Below are 23,446 nucleotides of genomic sequence, written 5' to 3' on the forward strand. Positions count from 1 at the left end.
CACCCCCACTCCCCCAATCAAGCCTCTGCCACCCCCCGCAGCTCCCTCACTTACCCCGGAAGGTGGCGAGGAGCGTCCTCTGGCCTCCTCTTCGCTCCCTGGGGCTGCTGCGCTCCTGCGTGAGCCCCAGGGAGGTGGCGACAGGCCTCCTCTTCGCTCCCTGGGCCGCTGCGCTCCTGCGTGAGCCCCAGGGAGGCGGCGATGGGCCTGCTCTTCGCTCCCCAGAGTTGCTGCGCTCCGCGCGGCTCAGGGAACCCAGGGGCAGGGCTCTCCGGGCCTCCCCCGAGCCACAGCGCTCTCGCACGGACTCGGGAGAGCCGGGGGCGGGGCTCTCCCGGCCTCCCCCATGTCACGGCAGGACCAGGGGGCGTGACGCAAGCAAGCCAAAGTCCAGGAACAGTCCGAGGTCAAGCCGAGCAAATCAGGTAGCAAGGTTCAAACAGGTTTAAATCACAGTCCAAAAGCAGGGTCAGACATACCAAGGTTTCAAGTCCATAAATCACAATGATACCAGAGGAGTCAGAGATGAACGAAGGTCAACGAAGCCGAGGGTCAAAAGCCGAGGATCAAGCCGATAAGAATTCCACAAGGTCTGGAGCAGAGATGCAAGGATTCAGGTCCTGACAAACAACATTTGCCAGCACAAATGACTGTTGGCAACAGACTTGCAGATATACAGTGCTAGCTAATCAACTCATTAGCTAGCCGGGAGCGAGGTCAGGATCCTGTCAATATTCAGGGCTGAGAGATCTTCTGGCACGCATGCGTGCATTCTGCCTTCGCTCTCTCAGCTGCTGTCGCCTTACATTCCGGAGCCTGGTTACAGGTGGGGGCGAGTCTGATGATGAATTACTGGGCTGCAGCAGAGACTGATCCCTTGCAGGTGTTCCCTGGGAGGCTCTATCCTCCTCACCACTTAGATAGCTTTCAGCTACAGGATCCAGTCTTTGCCTTTCTGCTGCAGTACTGTCCTCAGGAGCCTGTAAGTCCACAGGCTCCTGGCTGGCAGGTGCCTCCTCAGGGGCATCAGCAAGGGCAGGCATGGCATCAGCAGGGGCAGGCATGACACCCCGAGCCGCAGTACTCCTGCGCGGGCTCGGGGGACCCGGGGCGGGGCTTGTCGCCATGCGGGCTGCTAGAGCAGCGCTCCAGAGGACTCCGACCTGAAAAAAACCCTGCCCATGGGCACCATGGCACCCACCAACACATTTTCTGGTGCCCATTCAGTGTCTTTAGAAAATGGGCAGGGCCAGGTGGGACTTTTGCCCATCAAGGCTTCTGATTGGCCATTGGAGATTTGATTGGATATATAGAATTTTTTTTACGATGCTTTGGCAGCAGCTTCCACAACAGAACAAGGATTTTCACTATGTGACTGAAGGTACGCTGCGGCAGCTATTTTATGACTGGCCCCTCCTTTTGTGGTGACTATTTTGTGGCAGCCAGTTTGTAGCTGTGCCTACCACACTATGGCTGCGGTCACACGGAACATTAGCCACGCTACAGAGACGGAAAATAGGCGGATTTTCCAGGCAAGATCACACCACCACATCTGGGAAGCGTAGAGCTCCCTTGCCGAACCCGAGGCTTCCCGCCGAAGATGCGGGGTAAAAATCTAGTACCTCCGAGGTACTAGTTTCTGGAAACCGCGGAGCAAGGGCGGGCGCCTGATCGTGTTTCCAGTGGAATCCCGTGGCATCCGGCGCCCGCCCATGTCCCATCGCAAACAGGGTTTTTTCTCCAAGTCTCCACAGGATGCGCACAAGTACCTAACAACGCATGCGCACAAAGAGGCCCCCTCCCACTGCAGCCAGGCTTGCCGCCTCTGGAGGGTCACTATGGCCACTGTCGCGCAGGCAGTTAGAGCGGCTGTGATGAGGGGGGGCCCTCCCCCTCCATTGGCTATGCCTCAGAGTTCTGTTGGGGTCCGGAAGCGTCTGTCGCCCTCTCCGGTAAGCCCACCACCCGCCTTCGGATGTGCAGATATGATTGCTCAGTCATGCATATGCACAAACTTCAGTTGAAAAAAATCCATCCCGTTTGCCACAGAAGCGGCGCCTAGCGATTGCTGGTGTAATTGCGCCGCACCACTTCTTTGCCGCGCTGCAGGATGGTCATGTGATCGGCACCTCCCCCCTAAACACGGGACCTCAACGGGACCTCGACGGGATGTCTGATTGCGCAACCATGCGTTATTTTGCTCCGGGGCAAACAGCCACGCTCCCCCCCCCCCGCATTTTCCTGCCCGTGTGACTGGGGCCTATGTCAGTATTCCAAAGGTGCCCGCAGGCTCAAAAAGGTTGGGGAGTCTTGGTGTAGTAGCTTATCATTACTACTACCTGAGGGAGGGGCATTCAGATGAATTAAAATATTGTGTTCCCTCTGCTTAAAAGCTTTAGAATTGGAATTGTCTAGGAAAGAATCTCAAAACGTACAAGGATGATGCAAATAAGGTACAATTATTATTTTACAAAGAATTCCCAAGGCATTTAAATGCTTTTCTCAGGGGGAGAACTACGGTTAAAGAGATACATGTTTTGGCTCCTGCTGGTAAAAGAGCTGTGTCACAAAACACCATGAAGAAGATGCTCTGAGTCTTTTGTTGAATCAACACCACTAAAGAACACTGAAAGAATGTTCTTTTAAATTATTTTTGCACCTTTTTGATTTTACCTTTGGCATTTTTTCTCCTAGTTCTGTAAATTATGGCTGTTCCTACAAATATTAACACTTGAGGGGAAACTGGAAAAGAGTGATAGAAATGCCCATTACCCTCCCCACCAAAGATTTGTGTTTTGCTCAGAGAAAACATCTAATGGTCTGCAGAGCTAATAAAATTAAGAAACCAGCAATCATTCTGCTTAACTGTAAATTGGAGGTGTAGGTTTGCTTCAGCTGTCATCTGTGTATAATGGAAGTGGAACAAAATATGACTGACCAATTTGGCTGTCTTGAAAGTGAGAGCTGATACATTTATGATTAGACAAATAGCACCTTTTGATATTTGTTTTAAAGAGGAGTGTCTTGGTTTGAACTGCCTCTAGCACCATTAGGTTGCATAATGTTTTCATTTTTTATTATATTCTACCTTTTCTGTTTGGTATTTTATGCTAATTCCAGAAAGTTGCTTAATCATGGCTAATAACCAGAATATCACATTCTAAACAACAATATATAATGGGCTCCAGCCTCAGATCATTTTTAAAGAAATAGGAAAGGTTTTTTTTTCTTTCTTTCTATCTATTTTTCTTTCTTTCCCTCAAACTGTACAAGCTTAAAGTGAGGCTATCTGAAAAAAGACATAAGCAAGTATTTTTCTTGATAAAGTATCATATTGTTATTTGAAAGCAACAGTACGATAGAATTGTTTTTTTTGTTTGTGTATTGTTAAAGGCAGTAACTTTACTGGAAATGCTTATTATAGAAGAATAACAGCCCAGAGCAGAATACTTATGGTCCAAAACCATGTGTATGCACCAGGGCTGCCAGCCTCCAGGTGATGCCTGGGGATCTCCCGCTTTTACAACTGATCTCCAGCTGACAGAGATCAGCTCCCCTGGAGAAAATGGCTGCTTTGGAGGGTGGACTGTACCATGGCATTGTACCATGATGAGGCCCCTCCCCAAACCCTGCCCTCTCCCGGATCCACCCCCAAAGTCTCCAGGTAGTTTCCAAACCAGACCTGGTAACCCTAGCATGCACACTTACTGGAGAGTAAATCCCATTGAACTGGAAAAATATTTGGAGTTATATATGGCACCTGGGATATTTGGCCCCAGGCACTCTCATCTTGAAGAAAGGGTTTCACTTTGCTACATTCTTCTTGAATGTGGTCCTTGCCAATCTTACCAGATTGTTGAATGGCTACAAAGAGAATTTGAAACTCCTTTTTCTTGTCTCTTGTGCTAGTTGTTCTCAGGTTTTAAAAAAAAATAAGGAGATCAGCAATGATATTTTGTCCTTGATTCAGAAACACCCTCTCCCTGTCCTAGAAATCAGTGTCCTGTATCTCCTTCTCTTTCATACGTACAACTCTTTCTTCATCAGGGTGTTGAATATGTGGCTTTTGAGATTCAATACAGAGTGTACCATCAATCATGGGCAATTAGCAGCTACCTGCAGTCCTCAGCAACTTCTGTTAGATGTTGTCATTATTAGGTTCTTCATGTTTGGAAATCCTCTTAATATCTTCACTTGTGTCCTTGTGTTTATTAAGAAATCCAAATATCCATGGCTTTCATTCTGCTGTTCTTTTTCTGTGTAATGGTGCATTTTCTGCAGAGTTTATAAAGCCAACCTTCTCATTTATGGTGGGCAAAGTACAGGTCTTTGTAACAATTGCATGGACTTCTGCAGTTCCATGGTTCTCCAGATTAGAGAGCCACTGGTTAATGCTAAATTAAGCAATCTGCTTATAGCATTTCTTCAAATGTTTTGCATTGCTAACTCTATCCACCCGTGTCATGTTAATCACTGTCGTTCAAGCATTTGGGAATGTTTCTTTTCATTTTTTAAAGTGGCTGTAATGTTCAGACAGATTTTTATAAATTACCTTCCTACTGAAAGGCTTGTTTTCCTGTTTGTTTTAAGCTGGCATTCATACATACAGGAAACATACACACTGCTTCCTGCCATGTTTCTGTTGGCAAGCATTAAGTTATCTTTGTCAGAATGTGCCAACAGGCTTTCTTAGAGGGCAAGCAGAAGTAAAACAAGCATTCCTCAGACTAAACAGACCTCTCGCTTGAGTTGTACTGCAGGCCCTGCTTCACAAGAGCTTCCTTCCTATATACAACAAGGAAGATTCTCTTACCTTTGCTTTGTAACACTGAATGTGAATATAAAATCTCTGGACATGATTTTCCCAAAGTTAAGCATATTTAAATTTTGTAGTCCTGTGTATGCTTACTTGGGCTGAGCTGAGTGTGCTTTACTTTTGAGTAAACTTGTATAGGATGGGGTTACATGTTCACTGAAGTCCAGGAACTTGGAAAAGTACAAATCTGTCATTATTTATGTGCATGCAAGCCACATGTATTCACACTCCATCAGAGTCGTTAGAATAGCACTGTTTTGCTATTTGTATGTATGTAGGTGCTGTGGCAGCATGAAATTGATGTATGTCATTTGGGCCAGTGCACTTGGTAGTGGGCAGGGGCAGGGCCAGTGTGCTCTATTCCCCATGGGCATGCTGTTCCCCATGTTCCCCATGTGCATTTAGGTCATGTGTATTGGGAATTCTGTTAATTATATAAAGAATCACTTTTTAGTCATTGCCTTCTTAGGCAAGTGATTGTGAATTGTTGTCTAGCACAGAAACTATATGCAGTAATCTCAAGTAAACAATGTGAAATATATTGTTTAGCCACTGGAGCCAATATCATTTCCAGACCTCTCTTTCTGCTGCATTACTCAATGGTTAGTTATGTTAGTCTGTAGTGACAAAATAAAACAGGAGTCCAGCAACACCTTAGAGATTAGCAATATGTATTCTAGCATGAGCTTTCATGGGTCAGAACTCAACTTAATTAAATATATGAGAGTGTCCATCTCTTAAGCCAGTGCATTTATATTAAAGGCTGCAAAAAACTGCATTAACATTTCACATGGCCATTATTTATTTTATTTATTTTACTTTATTTGGCTTCTATCCCTCCCTCCCCGCCACAGCAGGCTCAGGGTGGCCCACAACATTATTACTGATAAAACAATTTCTCAGTTAAAATTACAATAAATTAAATCTAAAAACAATACATAAAGTGCTAGTAATGGCATACAACATGGCAGGAGTCCACAATCAATTAGCACATGGTCTGGGTCATGTCAGCAAGGCACAGGCTATTCAATGATGTTAATGATATTATTGGTGTTATTTAGATATTGATGGTATCGGGGCCAGGGCCTCAGATGGTTGTGGCAGCTCCTTAATCAAATGTCTGGTGGAAGAGCTCAGTTTTACAGGCCCTGCGGAACTGTAAAAGGTCCCGCAGGGCCCTGATGTCTTCCGGGAGCTCATTCCACCAGTATGGAGCCGCCACCGAGAAGGCCCTGGCCCTTGTTGCTGCAAGCCTGGCTTCTCTAGAGCCTGGGAGTACCAGGTGATTTTGAGTACCCGATTGCAGTGCTTGCTGGGGATCGTATGGGGAAAGGTGGTCCTTTTAGGTACATAGGTCCCTGGCCATAAAGGGCTTTAAAGGTAAGTACCAGCACCTTGAACTGAATTTGGCACGCTGTGATGGCATTAGTATAATGCCATCACAGAAATAATGCTTGAGGCAAAAACCAGACATGAGGCCTAATGTTTGAGGTAAACACCTGTTCATAGTCACAAGATTACCTTTTTGCATCAATTGACAAGCATAAACTGACATTCCCCAGTGCGTTCATATAGTCATATATGTATGACCAAAACTATACACTGAAAAATTTGTACCTGGTGGCCAATCTCATTATACCCTGGGAGTTTATATATTGATTTATTTTCTTCAAGGATATCCTGTAATACATAGCTGAGTTCTCCCATTTTATTTTCACAGTGACCCATTTTATCTTCACATTGAGTTAGATTTTTTCCCCATCAAGTCACAGCTGATGTATGGTGACCCTGTAGGGCAGAGGTGTCAAACATATGGCTCATGGGCCAGAACCAGCCTATCAAGGATTCTTATCTAGCTCATGAGCAACTGGTCATTACCTTTGTTGCCAAATGACAGAGGCTGTACATTATGCCTCTGTATACTGCCCCAGTGCTTACACGTAATGGGCAGTGGAAGTGGGAGGGTAGGCATCAGGGAGATACTGTAAGGAAACACTGTAAGAGTGCTAATGTTTTAAGCATGTTTGTATTTTGAGTAAAACAATAAATAATCATTAATTGGCTTTGTCTGTGTTCTTTATAAAGTTTGTATCTCCAGTATTTGGCAGTACATTTTATGGCACACTTGGCCCAGCTTGACAAAGTGACATTTATGTCAGATCTGGCCCTTATAACAAATGAGTTTGACACCTCTGGGTATGATTTTCAAGGAAAGAGACATTCAGAGGTGTTTTGCCATTGCCTGCTGGTGGTCTCCCATCCAAATACTAGCCAGGGCTGACTCTGCTTAGCTTCTGAGATCTGACAAGATCTGGCTAGCCTGGGCTATCGAGGTAAGGCACGCAAACTAGATTAGGCTCTGTGTTAAACCACCATAATCATTCTGTGGTTTAGGGTTGCCATGTCCCCCCTGACCACCAGCGGGGAATGAGGGGTACAGCTGCCAAATCCAGGTTGGGAAACCTCTGGAGATTTGGGGATGGAGCCTGGGGAGGACAGGGACCTCAGTGGGATACAGTGCCATAGAATCTACCCTCCAAAGCATCCATTTTTCTCCAGGAGAAATGTTTTCTGTAGTCGAGAGATGAGCTGTAATTTCAGGGGATCCCCAGGTCCCACCTGGAGTCTGGCATCCCTACTGTGGTTGAACATGCAGCTTTTCACCTAGCCTGCATTCATCTGGACAGATCCTGACACAGAAATGAAGGGTATATGAACAGTCAGTTGGATTTCAAGTTTTACAGAATATGATGTAAATGTCCAGTCCATGATTCTATCTAAATTTTATAACATACACACCCCGCCACCACCAAATGGATGGCATAGGTCACCAATATTCATTGGCTTCAGAGCCATGTGGGGCTTTTTGACATGACATTTGTGCCTCTTCTGAGCACTGTTACCCATCATGGGCCCTTCCCCATGTTACCATAAAGTGAGCAAGGCTCTTGCCTGATGGGGCTTGTGGTTGGTAGGTAGCTTCCACCTTGAAACACTGACCACTAGAGGAACAGGTAAGCTGCAAACCTCCCTGAGGTGTAGGTCTCATGCCAGGGATGGCAGTAAATGTGGCTCTCTTGCTTGACAGTAATTGTGGATGTGGCTCTTTACAGGCTGCGGCGTAGGTGCCACTGTTATAGATGGTTCTCTTCTCTTCCATCTTATTCTCATAATAATCTTGTGCTATAAATTGGGTTGGGAGAGAGTATGATTGGCCAATCGGTATCCCATGACCTTCAAGGGTGAATGGGAACTTGGTCTATCCATTCCTGATCCAACAACTGTATTGCTTTCAAGTAGGTTTGCACTTGGTTATATTTCATATTTAAAGTTCACACAGTAGTCTGTCTGTCTCTCTCCCCCCCTTCCTCTTCCCCCTCCCCATGACTGCTGGAGTCTTGTAGTACCTTCCTATTCTGATAATGTTATCTCATTTTCCTCTCCTATCCTAGAAAGGATAATTTCTCCTTGTTTAGGGCTTCAGTATTCTTTAAAGTAATGAATAATGAAGTAGGCTTTTAGCATCTGTCGTAAGGTAAAATTCTTAATCACAGTAATATCGTTAGTGCTTTCAAGCATTTAATTTAGATCCTTGACAACGTTTTCATGCTATCAATAAGGAACAAGTAAGTGTGGTTAAGTTCTACTGAAGGATGAAATAGTATTAAAATCTTAAGTAATTAAATTTAAATATTTCATTGAAATTTTATATATATGCCATTATCCCGCTCTTGCATTCAACTAGTTGTGTGCATCCAGGATTTGGGGGAGGATGCAGATTTTAAAAATGCATCCAGACAGTGCAGATATCCACATGTAAACCTCCTTCAGCATATGTTCTGCCTTATGAGACTGTGGCAATTATGTACAAGTACTGGTATGTGTACCTCTATTTTTGGTATGTTTTCAGGGTTTCCTTCAAAATGGTATCTATTTTTCCCTTGATCCTGAACACTAAAACAGTTCAGACAAAGTTGTACAAAGCCTGCAAGGGCTGATTTTTTAATTTATCAGGGAACTCTGAGCTAGCTCACAAGGCACAAGTCAGAGAAGTTCCTTAGTCTTTGAAACAAAAGATGTGTGCAATCCCTGAACATATTTGACTAAGCTTGGGGCAGCTCCCCAACAACTCCACTAAAGCTGGGTTATCTCCAGAGGTCATTTCGGGGGGGAACGGGTGAGGTGCAGGGGGGCGGGGTACATGACGAAGCCCCGCCCCCTGCTCCCAGCCGCCCCTCTTTCAGCCAGGAGGAGGCAGGAGAAGAGCTTCCTCCCTGCCTCTCCCCACCCCTACCTGCCTGGGGCCAGGGAGGGCCTTGGCAGGGCTTCCTCGCACTCCCGCTGGCCTTGCAGGTCCACCGCCGGGCCCCTGATGTCAGGGGGTGTGGCATATGCTAATGAGTTATGCTAATGAATTCCCCTAGCTCTTTATCTACGAAATGACCCCTGGTTATCTCTGTATACTATCTTTAAGCTGAGCCTATGCATTTGAAAGTAGAGTAACCAATCATAGTTATCCATCAGTGAGGCATTTTCTCTGGTTTGTTTAAACAGACTTATGGATTGCAAAGAAATTGTTTTGGTTTTCATGTACTTTACTTGGCCGTTTGAGTATTCATGTTTAGACACCATAGTCAAAACTGAGCTCTAAGCGTGATCCATTTGAATAGGAATCTTTTTTTAATAGGGTTGCCAAGTCCGACTCAGGAAATATCTGAGGACTTTGGAGGTGGAGCCAGGAGACTTTGGGGGTGGAGACAGAAGAAAGGATATGACATCACTTTTGTGATGTCACATCCTGTGATGCCACTTCCAGGTCAAAAGTCAAGTGATGTCACTTCCCAAGCTCCACCCTTTCTGATGTCACTTCCAGCAGGGGGGGCTGCCCTCTGGATGGCCATACAGGCCATCTAGTCCGACCCCCTGCTCAATGCCGGACCAGCCTAGAGCATCCCTGACAAGTGTTTGTCCAGCCTCTGTTTAAAGACTGCCAGTGAGAGGGAGCTCACTACCTCCCTAGGCAGCTGATTCCACTGTTGAACAACTCATTCAGTAGGTGATGTGAAAGACTTTTGCCTGAGATCCTAAAAAGACTCTGTGTAGGCAATACTGACCTCAATGGACTGATTCAGTATAAGGCAGCTGTATGTGTTAGCACAGGGTGCAGTAGTCAGCAGCTCCCTTTTGTTTGTAGAAAACAGGGCACTGATGCTTTTGCATTCAAGAAATATACCAAAGGAGTACAGTTTAATATGCTATCTATGTGATAAACTATACTTTATGATGTTACAGCAACAAAAAATATACCATCTAGGAAAAATATTTTTTTCCATAGCTTCAAGATTTCCAAAACTGTTACATCTCTAACAAGATTCCAACTATTTCCCCATATACACTCAGACAACTTGCTCACAGGATCTAATAACTCCAGGACTATTGGCTCTGACTCATTCATTCACTTTCCAAAGTAATATATCCCATAAAGGATCAACACAATGCTTTTCTGCTACCTACCTTAGACAGATAGGTTGCTGCCTCCAGAAAAGAATAAATAGACACAAATCTGACATTAGAAATCACGATACTCAGAAATCAGTGGGGGAACATTTCATTCTTCCTCAACAAAACACTACTATGAAAGCTGCCATCCTTCAATAAAACAACTTCAAAGGGAGACTCCAGTGTGAAACTCCTAAAGCAGAATTCATTAAGAAGTTTCATATTATCTGACCAGGGTCAATCATCAAATGAGAGTGAAACAGAGAGGAGGGAAGGAAAAGACTGCAGGAATACGATGAAAAAGAGAGTGTGATTTAATGGAGTGGATAATCCTGACCTTAACAGGATATCAGAGGTATGGTGCTCAGGACTCTTTGAATAATAAGATGTAGCAGGATAGATAGAAAATGCAGAGCATTAATTTAGTCACAATCTGTGTACACATGCTGAAAACTATACTTTCAATCCATTTTCAATGCACTTTAATAATAATTTGCAAGTGGGTTTTGCTGTTTCAGTAAAATCTAGTTGTTCAGTATGTGTGAAAGCAACATATGCCTCAGGAGCATTCAGCTGCTAGAAAAGAAATAGCCAGCAGAGGGACAAGATATCAGAAGATTAGGGCAAAATGAATCAAAAACAGGGATAAGCTTAAGGCATAAAACACAAAGTCCAAAGAGAAGACAGGGGATCAAACTTGTGGAAAACCCACTGAAACCAGTGGCAAAGGGCATGGTGTGTATGTGGGTAGAGCATAATGCTGGGGAAAAAATCCAGGATGTGAATTATCATTACAAAACAGAGATATTCTAAATTGTGCAGATCCAATTGGAGCAGAGAAGTCACCCAGAGATGAGTTCTCAGGGAAGTAAAAAAAAACCCTGGTGGCGGTGGAGGGCTAAACAGTCCTGAGCTTTGAAAGAGCAGATTAGAGAAGGAAAGTTAGGGATGAAGTAGAAAGCACCCAAGGCATGGCTGACAGTGAACTCTTAAAATGAATAATTAAAGTTTGGGGGAGGGGGGAAGAAAAATCACTATGGGACTGTAAACTGGGGGGCATGAACATTGACGGTCCAGAAGTTGGAGGAGTAAACAGGTCTGCCAACCTCCAGGTGGGACCTGGAGATCTCCCAGAATTAGAACTGATCTCCAAATGACAGAGATCACTTCCCCCGGGGGAAAATGAATGCTTTGAAGGATGGACTCTTTGGTATCTCTTTGAAATCTCACCCCCCCAAACCCCTCCCTCCCTAGGCTCTACCCCCAAAATCTCCAAGTACCTCCAACCCAGACCTGGCAACCTTGTCCCCACTCCATGGCATGCTTTGGATGGAAGATTAAAATTCACCAGCCGACTTGCCTCCAGTACTCTCCTTACCTGCACAGAAAATAACCCTAGACACCCGACCCTTCTGTTTTTTGATAAGGACAATTTGAGGGAAGGGCTGGGGGTGGGGAGGCAGGTTGCAGCCTGAGACTGGAGCAGGAAAGTCCTCGGAAGGTCCCAAGAGCAACCACACCTCCCTAAAATGGAGGAGTGGAAGAGATGCAGAAAAAGCTTGCAGGGGAAGGGGGTGCCCGGCGGAGAAAGACAGGATTCGCTGCATCAAGGCTTGAGAAGGGAGGCTGGACAAAGGGCGTGCGTCCCAGTCGCCAGGCCCTTTGTCCCCCGGGTCGAGTGCTGGAGTGGGCAGGGGAAGCTCTGGCTGGCCCCCTCCCTCCCTTTCAGGTGCTTTTGCAGAGCAGCTGTCTTGTGGGGGCCCAGGGCTTGTGGTCTGGCCTGGCAGTTCCCTTCCTTCGGGCCGGGCGCGCTCTCTCTCTCCCTTCCCTCACTGCTCTTGGGAGGCTGGGCTGGCGGGCCCAGTGCCTTGGAGCACTCCAGCACTGCATCCACACTGCCACCCACACCTTTCTTCTGGCATGCCAGCACGGGGAGGGGGGCAGCGCTCAGCAAGGAGGAGCCACCCTGCCACCTTGCTAGCTGGCCTTGGCTGCAGAGAGGGAAGCCAGCCCACCGCTGCCCAGAGCCATGCAAGGCAGTAGCCAGCCAAACACCCAGTGCACTGAACTCATTCACCTTAGAGGGAACACTTATCTGGCAACCCCACCACCCACCCACCTGGAGAGCATGCTGCATGGCCAGGATGGGCAGGTTGGATGACCTCCAGTCCCAGCTCTTCCCGGCGGTGCCAGTGAGGGCCCAGTGAGGGCGCACCCAGACTATGATGGCTCCAAAAAGCACAGCATTTGCTGCTGCTGTATGAGCCCAGGACGAGGGGATGGTCGCCTGCTGCTTGGGAGTCACCTCGGTCTGCGGGCGTCGGCTTGGGGGGGATGCATGCAGCCAACAAGCAGATCGCCCGCCAAATGAGGGATGCTGGGAGCAGACGGAGCTAAGGAGGCGAGGCGAGTAGTGGACTACACTATTTGAAGCCAGACATGCCTGTCGACGGTCAGAAACCTGGGGCGCTCTAGCCTTCGTCTCTATGGCTAATGCTAGAGCGTCACAACATGGCCATCATTTTGTCCCCCTCTTGCCAATTCTTAAAAAGTGGGGGTAGGGGATCTCAAGTCTGGGGGCCCTCGCCCTATTGGGGGAGCTGGCAAGCCTTTTTTTTTTAATTTCTCTTTATTCATTTTTCATAACAAAGCAAACAAGAACATGCAAAGAATCCAATAATAAACACTCGACATTCCTACAAAAGAGTTACAGTATCATTCAGGTATTTTTGAACTTAAAGCCCCAGAGATAATAATAACAAATAACGAAAGCATCCTTTAAATTTCAACTCTTAGTATGTTACATCAGAACCCATTTTTGGTAACAGGTATTTATTGGCAATATGCCCCGTGAAGTAAGAAATGAAAATATCGGGAACCAGGTTGATTCAAATTTGAGGTTAGAGGACCGTAAAATTTGAGCTCTATGTACTTTATCTGCTAGGAATAGGAATCTTGATGGGAGCGGGGGGATCAGTGAATAAATTCTGTTCTATTTACAGCTTTGCTAAAAATTTTGGTCACTGTGTGGTACACATCCAAATATTCAGAGATCTCATTATCACAGAAGGCTGGTTAAGACGCTGAACTGCAGGCTGTGGAAGGTCAGTAGTTCAGCAGTTCGAGACCCGGGTGCCACAAGACGGAGTGAGCTCCCATCTCTGATCCCCGCTCCTGCCAACCTAGCAGTTTGAAAGCAAGAAATTGCAAGTAGATAAATAGGGACCACTTCGGTGGGAAGGTAACAGCATTCCGTGCGCCTTGGTGTTTAGTCATGCCGGCCACATGACCACGGAAACGTCTTCAGACAGCGCTGGCTCTTCGGCTTTGAAACGGAGATGAGCACCACAACCCTAGAGTCGGATTCGACTGGCTTTCGAGCAAGGGAACCTTTACCTTTACCTTTTTATCCATGTGCCATTCTTTGAATCATTTTTATTTTTCCCTCTCCTCCTAGTTTGAACCAGTAAAGAAATGCTTTCACCTGAATTCTTCCATGAGCTGCTGGAATTCCACATTTGTGAGCCTGAGGAAATTGTTTTATGATACTTGGACAAAGTTTTGTAATGCATCTTCTCTCCCACTCTTTGTCTGTAGGCCACAAAGCAAAAGACTGCAGTAATAAAACTACTAGTGGGTGTTTAATGGTAGGGTATTGAGGAAGTAGATAAAAGAAAATTGCTCCATTCACATCAGTAGGGAGCAAGCCTTTTGAGGAGAAAAAGGGAAGATGAACTGCTGAGCTTGGGCCAGCTGAAAGTTAAACTTAGCTATTTTGCCAGTGACAGCAGCCTCTTTATTTCACACCAAATGCACTGAATTCACCAGGAAGTATATTGTTGTAATGTACAATGCATGGAATTCTTGTCTGTGTGTAAAGTGGCAGGTACGTAGTATGGGAAAATTTTAGATTCTTGATCAGCATCTAGTTTTTATTGAAAGCCACTTTGTGAAGAACATGAGGGATTGGTAGCTTAGTAAGTCAACCTCCACAACCTAGAGCAGATTCTGTTTATGAATTCTGTAGCCAGAAGTGCCATATTCTTCATGAACTACATCTCTTTTTTAGGAAATAGAAAACAAAATTATACAATATCTTCTTGCCTTCCTCAGCTGTTCTGTGCATCATAGCGGTATATGAGGAAAAGCCTGATGATGTTGAGGGATTATTGGCGGGCTTGAATTTTGTTATCAAGATGAGTTTCTTGAACAAAAGCCAAATCTGTTTTATTGGCCAGCAAGATTTGTGACAAGTATTGGCATTTAGACTTGCTTATACCCTCAATATTCATTTGGCAGATTTGGTGTACTGCCTTGCAGGGTTCAAGTATCAGGTGTCAGAAGTCAGGCAAAGCAGAGTCATTCAGTCCAAGGTTGGGGGTCCAAAAGTCAGGCAAAGCAGATGTTCAGTCCAAGGTTGGGGGGGTCTAGAAGTCAGGCAAGGCAGAGTTGGTGGCTTAGCATCTGTCATACACATTGTGTCCATGCCTAACAGTTTCTCTTGGCTGATTTTATAAGCCCCACGCCTAAGGGTCATGCTCACAACCAGTTGCTCAGAAACAATCTTGCAACTACTCATCGTCATTATCAGCAGGCAGCTGGTGTTGGGCCAGGAGGCATGCATGTTGCCCTCTTGTCTGTAGCTCCATCTGTGGCACTCTAAGGGTATAGGTGATCCTGATGGGCTGGAAATGGCCACCTGAGGGTCACCTGCTGAATCCGAGCCGGAGGGTGTTGGTGGTGCTACACCAGATGTTGGCTGTGAATCCTGACAAGCCTTTAGCTCTTTTTCCTGCTGTTCAGCTTCTGTTAACTCAAGGCTGGCTACACAGGGCTCCTGTTCTCCTGAGGAGTCCTATTTTCCTGGCTGACTCATGACATTTGAAGGCAGTCTCCTATACCCCTTCTCAAGTAGTCCTGAGAAGAACTGTTTGATTGGTTGGTTGTTTCCATGTGTGTAATGTAGCCAGGAAATCCTGCATCACTATGTCACTTCCAGGGGGAAATCAGAAGTGACATATGGTAGGTAGCTCAAGGAATTTCTGGAAACTCTGTGATAAACTGTAGAGTTTCTGGTGATTCCTAGAACTGCCTATACAACTTCTGCATTTGTCCCAAAAATCATAAAGCAATGCAGCTGACTTATGGGTTCACCGTTTTTTAAAAATTTTCTCAAGAGTCTCAGCAGGCAACTTGGGTTAGCAAGACTATGTTTTATGGAGTTGGGATAATTGTAGACTTTTTCAGCCTTAAGAACAGTTCTCACATTTGAAATCCTGAAGGGAAAGTATGGGACATTTTACAATTTCACATTTTGTTTCCCTCCTTGCTAAATTTTGGATTACACCCAAGCTTGCTTACTCCAGCATATATGTTTCATTGTGAAGCCCTAAACATTTTATGTTGTACATACTGAAGAGATCATATCCTCTTTTCCAGTGGCCTATTGAGATCTTTAAGATCAGGCAGAAACAGTACTTAAATAATATTACCTATGTTTTAAGTTTGCTTGATGGTTACTCGGCTGATGGTTACTTCCTTCCCCAGAGAGCCAGCATGGTGTAGTGGTTAAGAGTGATGGACTGTAATCTGTGGAACTGTGTTTGATTCTGCATTCCTCCCCATGAAGCCAGCTAGGTGACTTTGGGTCAGTCACAGCTCTTTCAGGGCTTTCTCAATTCAAAAAATAAGGCTAGTTTGCCACCTAGTGATGTATAATGCTAAAAGAACTAGAACTTTAGGCTGCCAGACAATCTTAGGATCTCCTGGCTACACTACACACAATGCCATATGATAATTATTGATTAATTGTTATAACTTCCTTCCGTCCAGGGGTCTGGCTAGCACTTGTTAGCCTGATTTAAATCAATATGGTGTATTATTATTCTTTGAGGATAGAACATGGATTAGTAGGTTGAAATTACAAATGAAACAGATTTAGCCTAAATGTTAAATACACTTCCTAGCCTTACAAACATCTCATCAGTAATGTAAGTTGTACAGAGAAGTTTTCTTCCATAAAAGTTTTCAGGGAAAAGACTGGAGAAGTATCAGTCAAGAATGAGAGTCAGTATGGTACCCTTGGAGAAAGGATGGGTTGAAAATACACTAGACAAATAGGTATTATAAGTAGGATACCTCAATGCATCTAGTCTCCCAAAACGGCACATCCTAATCTGATGATTTGATTGCATACCTTGTTGAGCCAGCTGCCATGGGGAATAAGTATACAAGTTGTTTATTGTACACTGACATTAAGAAACCACAATGGCAGATAGACAAGTTCAAATACATAGAGACAGACTGCAAGATAATGTGATTTTTTTTTTTACAGCATAGAATACATTGTAGTTCTTCCATGTGTTCTTATGTATCTTGTGGATAATAATAGGCAGAGTAAACTTTCCAAGTGAATATGATGAGGGGCAAGAAAGGCTAAATCTTTCCATAAATCAATTTAATTTAGGATGAAGTGCACGAGAGTGCCAATCTCACGGTGGCCACTTTTGTCTCCTCCCCTCCACCCTCATGGCAGTTCCGTACTTGTAGTGATCTCCGATGGGTAGAAATTGAATTTTTGCATTCCACCAATAATTACCTCAGTGATGCAGAACTGCAGTTTGTGTTTTCATGTCAGGAAAGATCTACAAACTGTTACCCCATGAGCTGCCACACAATGCCCCAAATTAAATAAAAATGTGCTTCAGCTCTAAGATTTCAGTCTGACCCATTCACTAATTTTTAAGTACAAAAGGTGGAAAAACGTTTAATTCATATTATTATGCCACAATATGCTAAAGATAAAAACAGGATTTTTGAAGTGCACATTTGCCAGTGATGGAATAATCACCAGTTCTGTCTATAGAATTCGAGTTGGCCTGACATTACACTCAAATACCGTCTCAGTCTTTGGCATTGCCTAGTTATTGTTTCCAGAATGTTGACATTCATGAAAGTATATAAGGAAAAAAACAAGTCAATACAGTGTAGTTTTCATTAGACCACATTTTGCTGGTAAGATTTGCAAGTTTTGAGATTTATAAATCTGTTCTAAAGTTGAAATGAACTACATCCATGTGTTTCAGACGTAGATCTCTTCAGCATTTGTAGCTCTCTTCAGCTTTTGCTTCAGATGTATGTCACTGGAAAAAGGAAAGGGGGGGGAAGAAAAAACCCACAATGGATTTTCTTTCAGAAATGGCTGGGATCAGAGTTGCTCACAATATCCCTGTGAAAAATTATCCAGTTTGCCTCCAAGAGGCACTGATTATGCAAACAATGTGGCTTTTTGGTTGAGCTGTTACTAATCTGCTTTTGCTGTGTATTCCAGGGTGGTGATTTATCCTAATTTTGGTCACTTAAGCAAATGAATGCAAAAATAATCTCTCCTTGAAGAAATCTCCTCTTGTTCAAGGACTTAACTGGGTTATCTAACCAGGACAGTTGCATTTTACCAGTACTAGCTTCCTCATATAAATAACTTGATGGAAGGTATTTGAATAGATTCTGTAGTATTTTCTGTGATTCATTATATTTTCATGCACATGAGATGCCGGGTGAGGGACAAACAGATGGGCAGATGTGTTGGTGGAGGGAGGAAAGCTCTAGAGTAATTTCTAACAGAGATGCCAAACTGTCAAGCGATAGATCAAGAAACAGTCTTCCTGACAGGCACAGTTCAGTCCAGAGAATTCCTTTTGTGACTACATCTGAGGTGTCGGCTGCTAAGACTCCTTCCCATCAGACCTGTCTGATATGGTCAAGTAGTTCTGAAGCTTTCATATCTAATTTTCTTTTTTGTTTCTAGTGACATTTATTTAGTTAGTTATGTAAAATGCTGGCCTCATGACAAATTATTCAAATACAAAATAATGGCCGTATTTTTCAATTGGGATTACAGATTTCTCTCTCTCTCAGTGTAGGATGTTTGTTCACATTATGATTTCACTTGAATGGTCTTAATAGATCTTCATTCTGTGGTTACTGTTCTCTTCCCCACCTTTTTTCCCTTTTTTTAAAAGCACCTGCATATTTTTAGGGTTTAAGGGACAAAGGAACAAATATATTCCCTTTAGGAAGCTGTCTAATCTCTGGCCCTACAGAACAGCTTTTTCAGATAAGATTAAACCTTTCCTGAATGACCCTTTTTCAGCCCCAGAGGCCCCCCCCCTTTTATTTGTACTGGTGCTTGTCAGTTGTGGCAGGAGTTGATAACAGTTGGCTAGAGACGTGACCACACAGTAACAGAACAACAAGGACTGGGCATCATGAGTCGTAAATCTTCAGTAAACCCATTTCTCTGGGAGGACTATGAATCTGTTACTGTCATAGTCAAAGGAAGAAGGCATTGTCCTTTGGCCTATTAAATATCTGAAGTTCAGGCACCAATGAAGACTCTTCAGGAAACAATCAGAGGCATCTATTGAGACTTTTCTCATTTATCCAATTGTTCGTTTTATCTTAACTTTCCATATTGCACTCAAAAATGTAATTTTAAAGGTATGTAGATTTTAATCTATTTTATAATTTTAGTTGAATCATCCAGAGACATATTGTCTTGTTCTGCTTTTTCAGCAAAATCGGTGATAGATCAAGATGGGTAGCCATATTAGTCTGTAGTAGTAGAAAAGAGCAAGAATCTAGTAGCACCCTAAAGACTAAGAAAATTTGTGGAAGGGTATGAGCTTTTGTGAGCCACTGCTTACTTCTTCAGATATAGCTAGAATTGGGAAAGGGTCTTATTCCCATCAAGTTCTCTGTAAAATGTTGGCTTCTTCCAAAGAGTTATGTATACTTGGAGTTCCCACTGCTGACTATGGCAGATAGAGTTCTCTGTTCTGACTTCTCAACTGGATCTTTACAATTCATACCACTAGGGAAGTTCTCTTTGTATAGACAATATACACTGTGTAGTGCCACTTTCTGTAGGAATAAATTTCACAAAGAGACTTTTTTTTAGATTCAGTAGCATCATTTTATGAGTGGACTAGGAAATGCCATTTGTAAATACTGGGGTGGATCCAACAGAAAAGCCACTTTAGCTGGAGGAATGAAGTGGGAGGATAAGGGTAGGATCCACCACACTCAAGTTAATCATTCTAGTGCCTGTTTACAGTCAAGTTCTGACTTACATGAAAAGAAAGGACCAGAGATGCTAACTGCCATACTATATAGAGAGCTCAAGTTCATTGAATAAATTCCTAATATTAGGGACAATGTCATATTTTTCCCACTCTGAACTCCAAACTGGGTTGTGCGATCTTGTGCTAGGATTTAAAATCATATTTTGTGAATGAGTCTTGCTTGCTGAACTTGGTTCCTGCAAGCCCTTCCTATGGCCTTGTTGTGTTCAGAATGTTTGGGATATTATGGAGAACACTCACGGTTGATCAATTTAAAAATTGGTCTGGAACTCAAAGACATGTAACGTGTGCCTCCCTGTCCCATTTCTGGATTCCGTTCCATCACTTATCATAGATGGTTAATTTCTGTGGTGAATGATCGCTTGTCCTTACTTGCGACCATAGATGTTTTTGCTAGCCTTCAGTGGGGGATAAACTAACAAAGAAACAAAGAAACTTGATGACTAAGTGTATACTAGTGATGTCATCTGAGAACATTTCATTATTGTACCTTGCCAGAATAGCTTAAAGAATGAAGGATGGGCACCAAACCATTGTGATGCAAGAAGGGAGGGGCTGTTAGACTCAAAGTTTATAGTGTACAAATCAGTGCATGGATAACATTTTAATATTCGTGGTATCAACATGCCTAAAGTTGGGCCTGCGATTAATGGCTTTAGTTAATGCTTCCAAAACATCTGATGTTGCATTTGTGTAAAAGGCAAATAATCTAGCATTGTCTGGTACTTTGCTTTCCTTTGAGAGTCACTGTATAACATTTTCCTTCTTCTTTTCTTGGCAGCTCCATCTCAGATTGCTGTGATCCAAGCAAAAGAAATAACAAGGCACAGCGTGGCACTGGCCTGGTTGGAACCTGACAGGCCAAATGGAGTCATCTTGGAGTATGAAGTAAAATATTACGAAAAGGTATTATTCAACCTGTTGTTTCCCCGATTCTGCTCAATACCAGGGCCAAATAGGTTTACCATTATCATTCACGCCAACACCCATGATCAGAGCCAAGTGTGTTTGCCTTTATAATCATTTCCAGTTTGATGGTTCATGGATTCAAGCAGCTGCAATGAATAGCATGCTGCACCTTGCTCTTGCTTTCTAGCAGTGATGGCATTTCCCCCCCCCCCCTTCCTCTCCCTTGAAACCATCGGATTCCAGTGGGACAATTTATAATGAGAATCAATAAACCAGGGAAGTAGTGCAACATTAGCCTTACAGCAGAGACAGAAGTATAGTAATGAAGTGCGTAACACAGCAATAATAATGAGCTCTCTATGAGCTGATAGCTTTGCCCAGAATGGTAGTGGGGTTTTGATAGATTTTAATAGAAAATAAGGGAAAAGAAAATTACATTTTTCATCTCCTCCAAGTTATACAGAGACATTATTTCTACAAATAATTTGCCCCTCCTCCAGTTCAGGACTATTGAAGAGCGATTTCCTCTCAAGGTTGTCTGCAAAATGAACAATTACTTTTTTTTGTTCCTCCTTCCTTCTTTTTCACACACACAAAAAAAGATAATCACTTTATTTGCTTCCCTATTAAAGCCAGACCAGAAGCAGGCTGCTGATTTTCAGTGGAACAGGAGTTCTGTCTCCCACCCCGCACATTTTCTAAGAAAGAAAGCAGAATACAATTTTACGAGAAGAGTAGGGTGAGGGGTTTTTTGAGCAAGCGTCTCCTGTGGGTTTTTATGGTTCTATAGTACTGAACTGCAACCACAAAAAAGATATGGGGACAGCACATAAAGTGTTGTTTGTTCATCAGGAGAACTGTGACTGCAGTCTCAAAATATTTTTCTAATATGCATTATTTTTTCAAGCAGTCACCAATACCTCTTTTACAGCTTCCCGGGGGGGGGGGGGAGGATGTTAAAATATAAAAGCCCACTGAACTCTCGTGTCATTGAAGATAGCAGAAGAGCGTTCAGAGATCCTTTGAAATTTCTGTCTCCATTAGTAATATTCTCATAATAGATTTAGCAATGGGCAAAGGACCAGAATTTGCAGAACAGTAAGGGGCATGTTTATTTGTTCTGTTTTTTAGGATCAAAATGAGCGTAGCTATCGCATTGTGAAAACGGCTGCCAGAAACACTGATATCAAAGGCTTGAACCCTTTGACTTCCTATGTCTTCCATGTGAGAGCAAGGACAGCAGCTGGGTATGGAGACTTCAGTGGGCCATTTGAATTCACAACCAACACAGGTAATAGTGTGATAATGATATAACATTGGGTGTTTCCACATAACCCTTTCCTCATCCTCTCTTGTCATTTCTAGACAACACAATATTTACTTTGAGGGACTATAAATTAATTTCTTTTCCATTTGAAATTTATTCCTTTGAAGCGGATGGGCTTGGTCAAACAGAGCTGCATTAGCCAGACCAGTTCCATCACCATCCCTCCAGTCCTGCTTCCTAATTAATCAGCCATGTACTAAGAACAGAACTGGCTTTCCTGCTTTAGGATGCTTCCAGCTAATATAAGGAGAGTGGAAGAGCTTTTAGTGGGAGGGCTTCTAGTGTCCTGGCCCCACTGTTGGACCTCCTGATGGCACCTGGAATTTTTGACCACTGTGTGACAGAGTGTTGGACTGGATAGGCCATTGGCCTGATCCAACTTTGGCTTCTCTTATGTTCTTAAGGATAGGGAGTCAGCAAATAGCCTCTGTTTGTCCCTGGGCCTACACACAGAACTGAGTTTGCTGTCTGATTCGGGCTGTTGTGTGGTGAAACTGTTCCTGTTTGGTTTTCTCTGTTGCATAGCTGCAACCTTGTCATGGAGCCCTGCCAGTTGACAAATCCAGGGAAGAATTTTGTCTCTTGCCCAGGTTGGTTAGAATGGGGTTTTTCCCTTCCTCCTGGTGAAGCATTTGAGGATAAGTAGCTGTTTTGATATGTCTTTAATTACAGTGACAGTTACTTAACAGTGTACAGGACCCCGCAGGGAGCAGAGAGAAAGTCCCACAGTTTATTTTGGGTGATGCTCCTAATAGGCTCAGGATTACACAATAGCCAGTAGGAATCAGTTGCCAGTCAGCCTCCCTACTGGGATACAGAATGTGTGTTTATTTATTTATCTATTCTAACATCTGTATCCTGCCTTTTCTCTTGGTTTGAGGTAGCTTACAATAATAACACATGTATCTGCAGGTGTTGTATGTGTTGGATAAATATTAAAAAAGCATGACTGCCTCTTGAGGTAAGGGCAGGAAAATACTATAGCTGTACCCTTCTTTATTTAATCCCCATTGCACAGTGCCATTTTAATTAGTTCAGGTTGGGTCTTTCGTTGTTAACATCCCTCAGGCAAGGCACATGAAAATGTGAAGTGCACTACCCTATTGCAGACAGCTTAAAACATCTTGTTCTGTTTGAGTCACCTAGTTGCTCATAGTCAAGGAATGAGCATCTGTTCCATTTTAAATCAAATAAAAAGGGAAGCAGTTCAGTGGGCACTAAATCAGCCATTATACTCTCATAGTAGATGTGAAGGGGAGAAGAAGGGGAGTCCTTACTCTCAGAGAGTTTCCCCCAAACCATTACTGAGCATAATGCCTTTAACTAATTAAGGCCCTCCTGGAAAATTATGTCAAATGAATACCTAATGAAAAGCCTGAGAGGGGCTTTGAGTAGTACTGCAAACTGCCTCTGCACTTCAAATGCCAAAGGAAGCAGGGCCCATTGTGATCCTGTGTTGTTTTCAACTGTAGCATAACCACGGAATGCTAACAAATACCTTCCCTGTTCCTAGTTCCGTCTCCCATCATCGGTGAAGGTACTAACCCCACCGTCCTTCTGGTCTCTGTGGCTGGCAGTGTTGTTCTTGTGGTCATTCTTGTTGCTGCCTTTGTCATCAGCAGGAGGTAAGAATTTAAGTTCCCCTTCTCTCCCCTCTCTCTTTTATGAGGAAGCTTTTTTGTCTCCCCCAAACAAAGCTGAAACCTTTGATTAGCATCATAAACAGTGCATTTGCATCACAAGCCCCCCCCC

General features: G+C 43.7%; 1 protein-coding gene across 1 annotated transcript in view; it reads left to right on the forward strand.

Annotated features, from left to right (window-relative positions):
• EPHA4 (EPH receptor A4) overlaps window positions 1–23,446 on the forward strand; it is a 199,234-nt gene that overhangs the window by 133,005 nt on the left and 42,783 nt on the right. Inside the window, exons 6-8 of the mRNA XM_015417638.1 lie at window positions 20,240–20,364; window positions 21,499–21,658; window positions 23,208–23,319. Coding sequence (XP_015273124.1) covers window positions 20,240–20,364; window positions 21,499–21,658; window positions 23,208–23,319 — 397 coding nt within the window. The remainder of the gene's footprint in view (window positions 1–20,239; window positions 20,365–21,498; window positions 21,659–23,207; window positions 23,320–23,446) is intronic.

Source organism: Gekko japonicus, unplaced genomic scaffold (assembly GCF_001447785.1).
Source record: "Gekko japonicus isolate JY-2015 unplaced genomic scaffold, Gekko_japonicus_V1.1 scaffold38, whole genome shotgun sequence".
Taxonomy (NCBI): Eukaryota; Metazoa; Chordata; class Lepidosauria; order Squamata; family Gekkonidae; genus Gekko; species Gekko japonicus.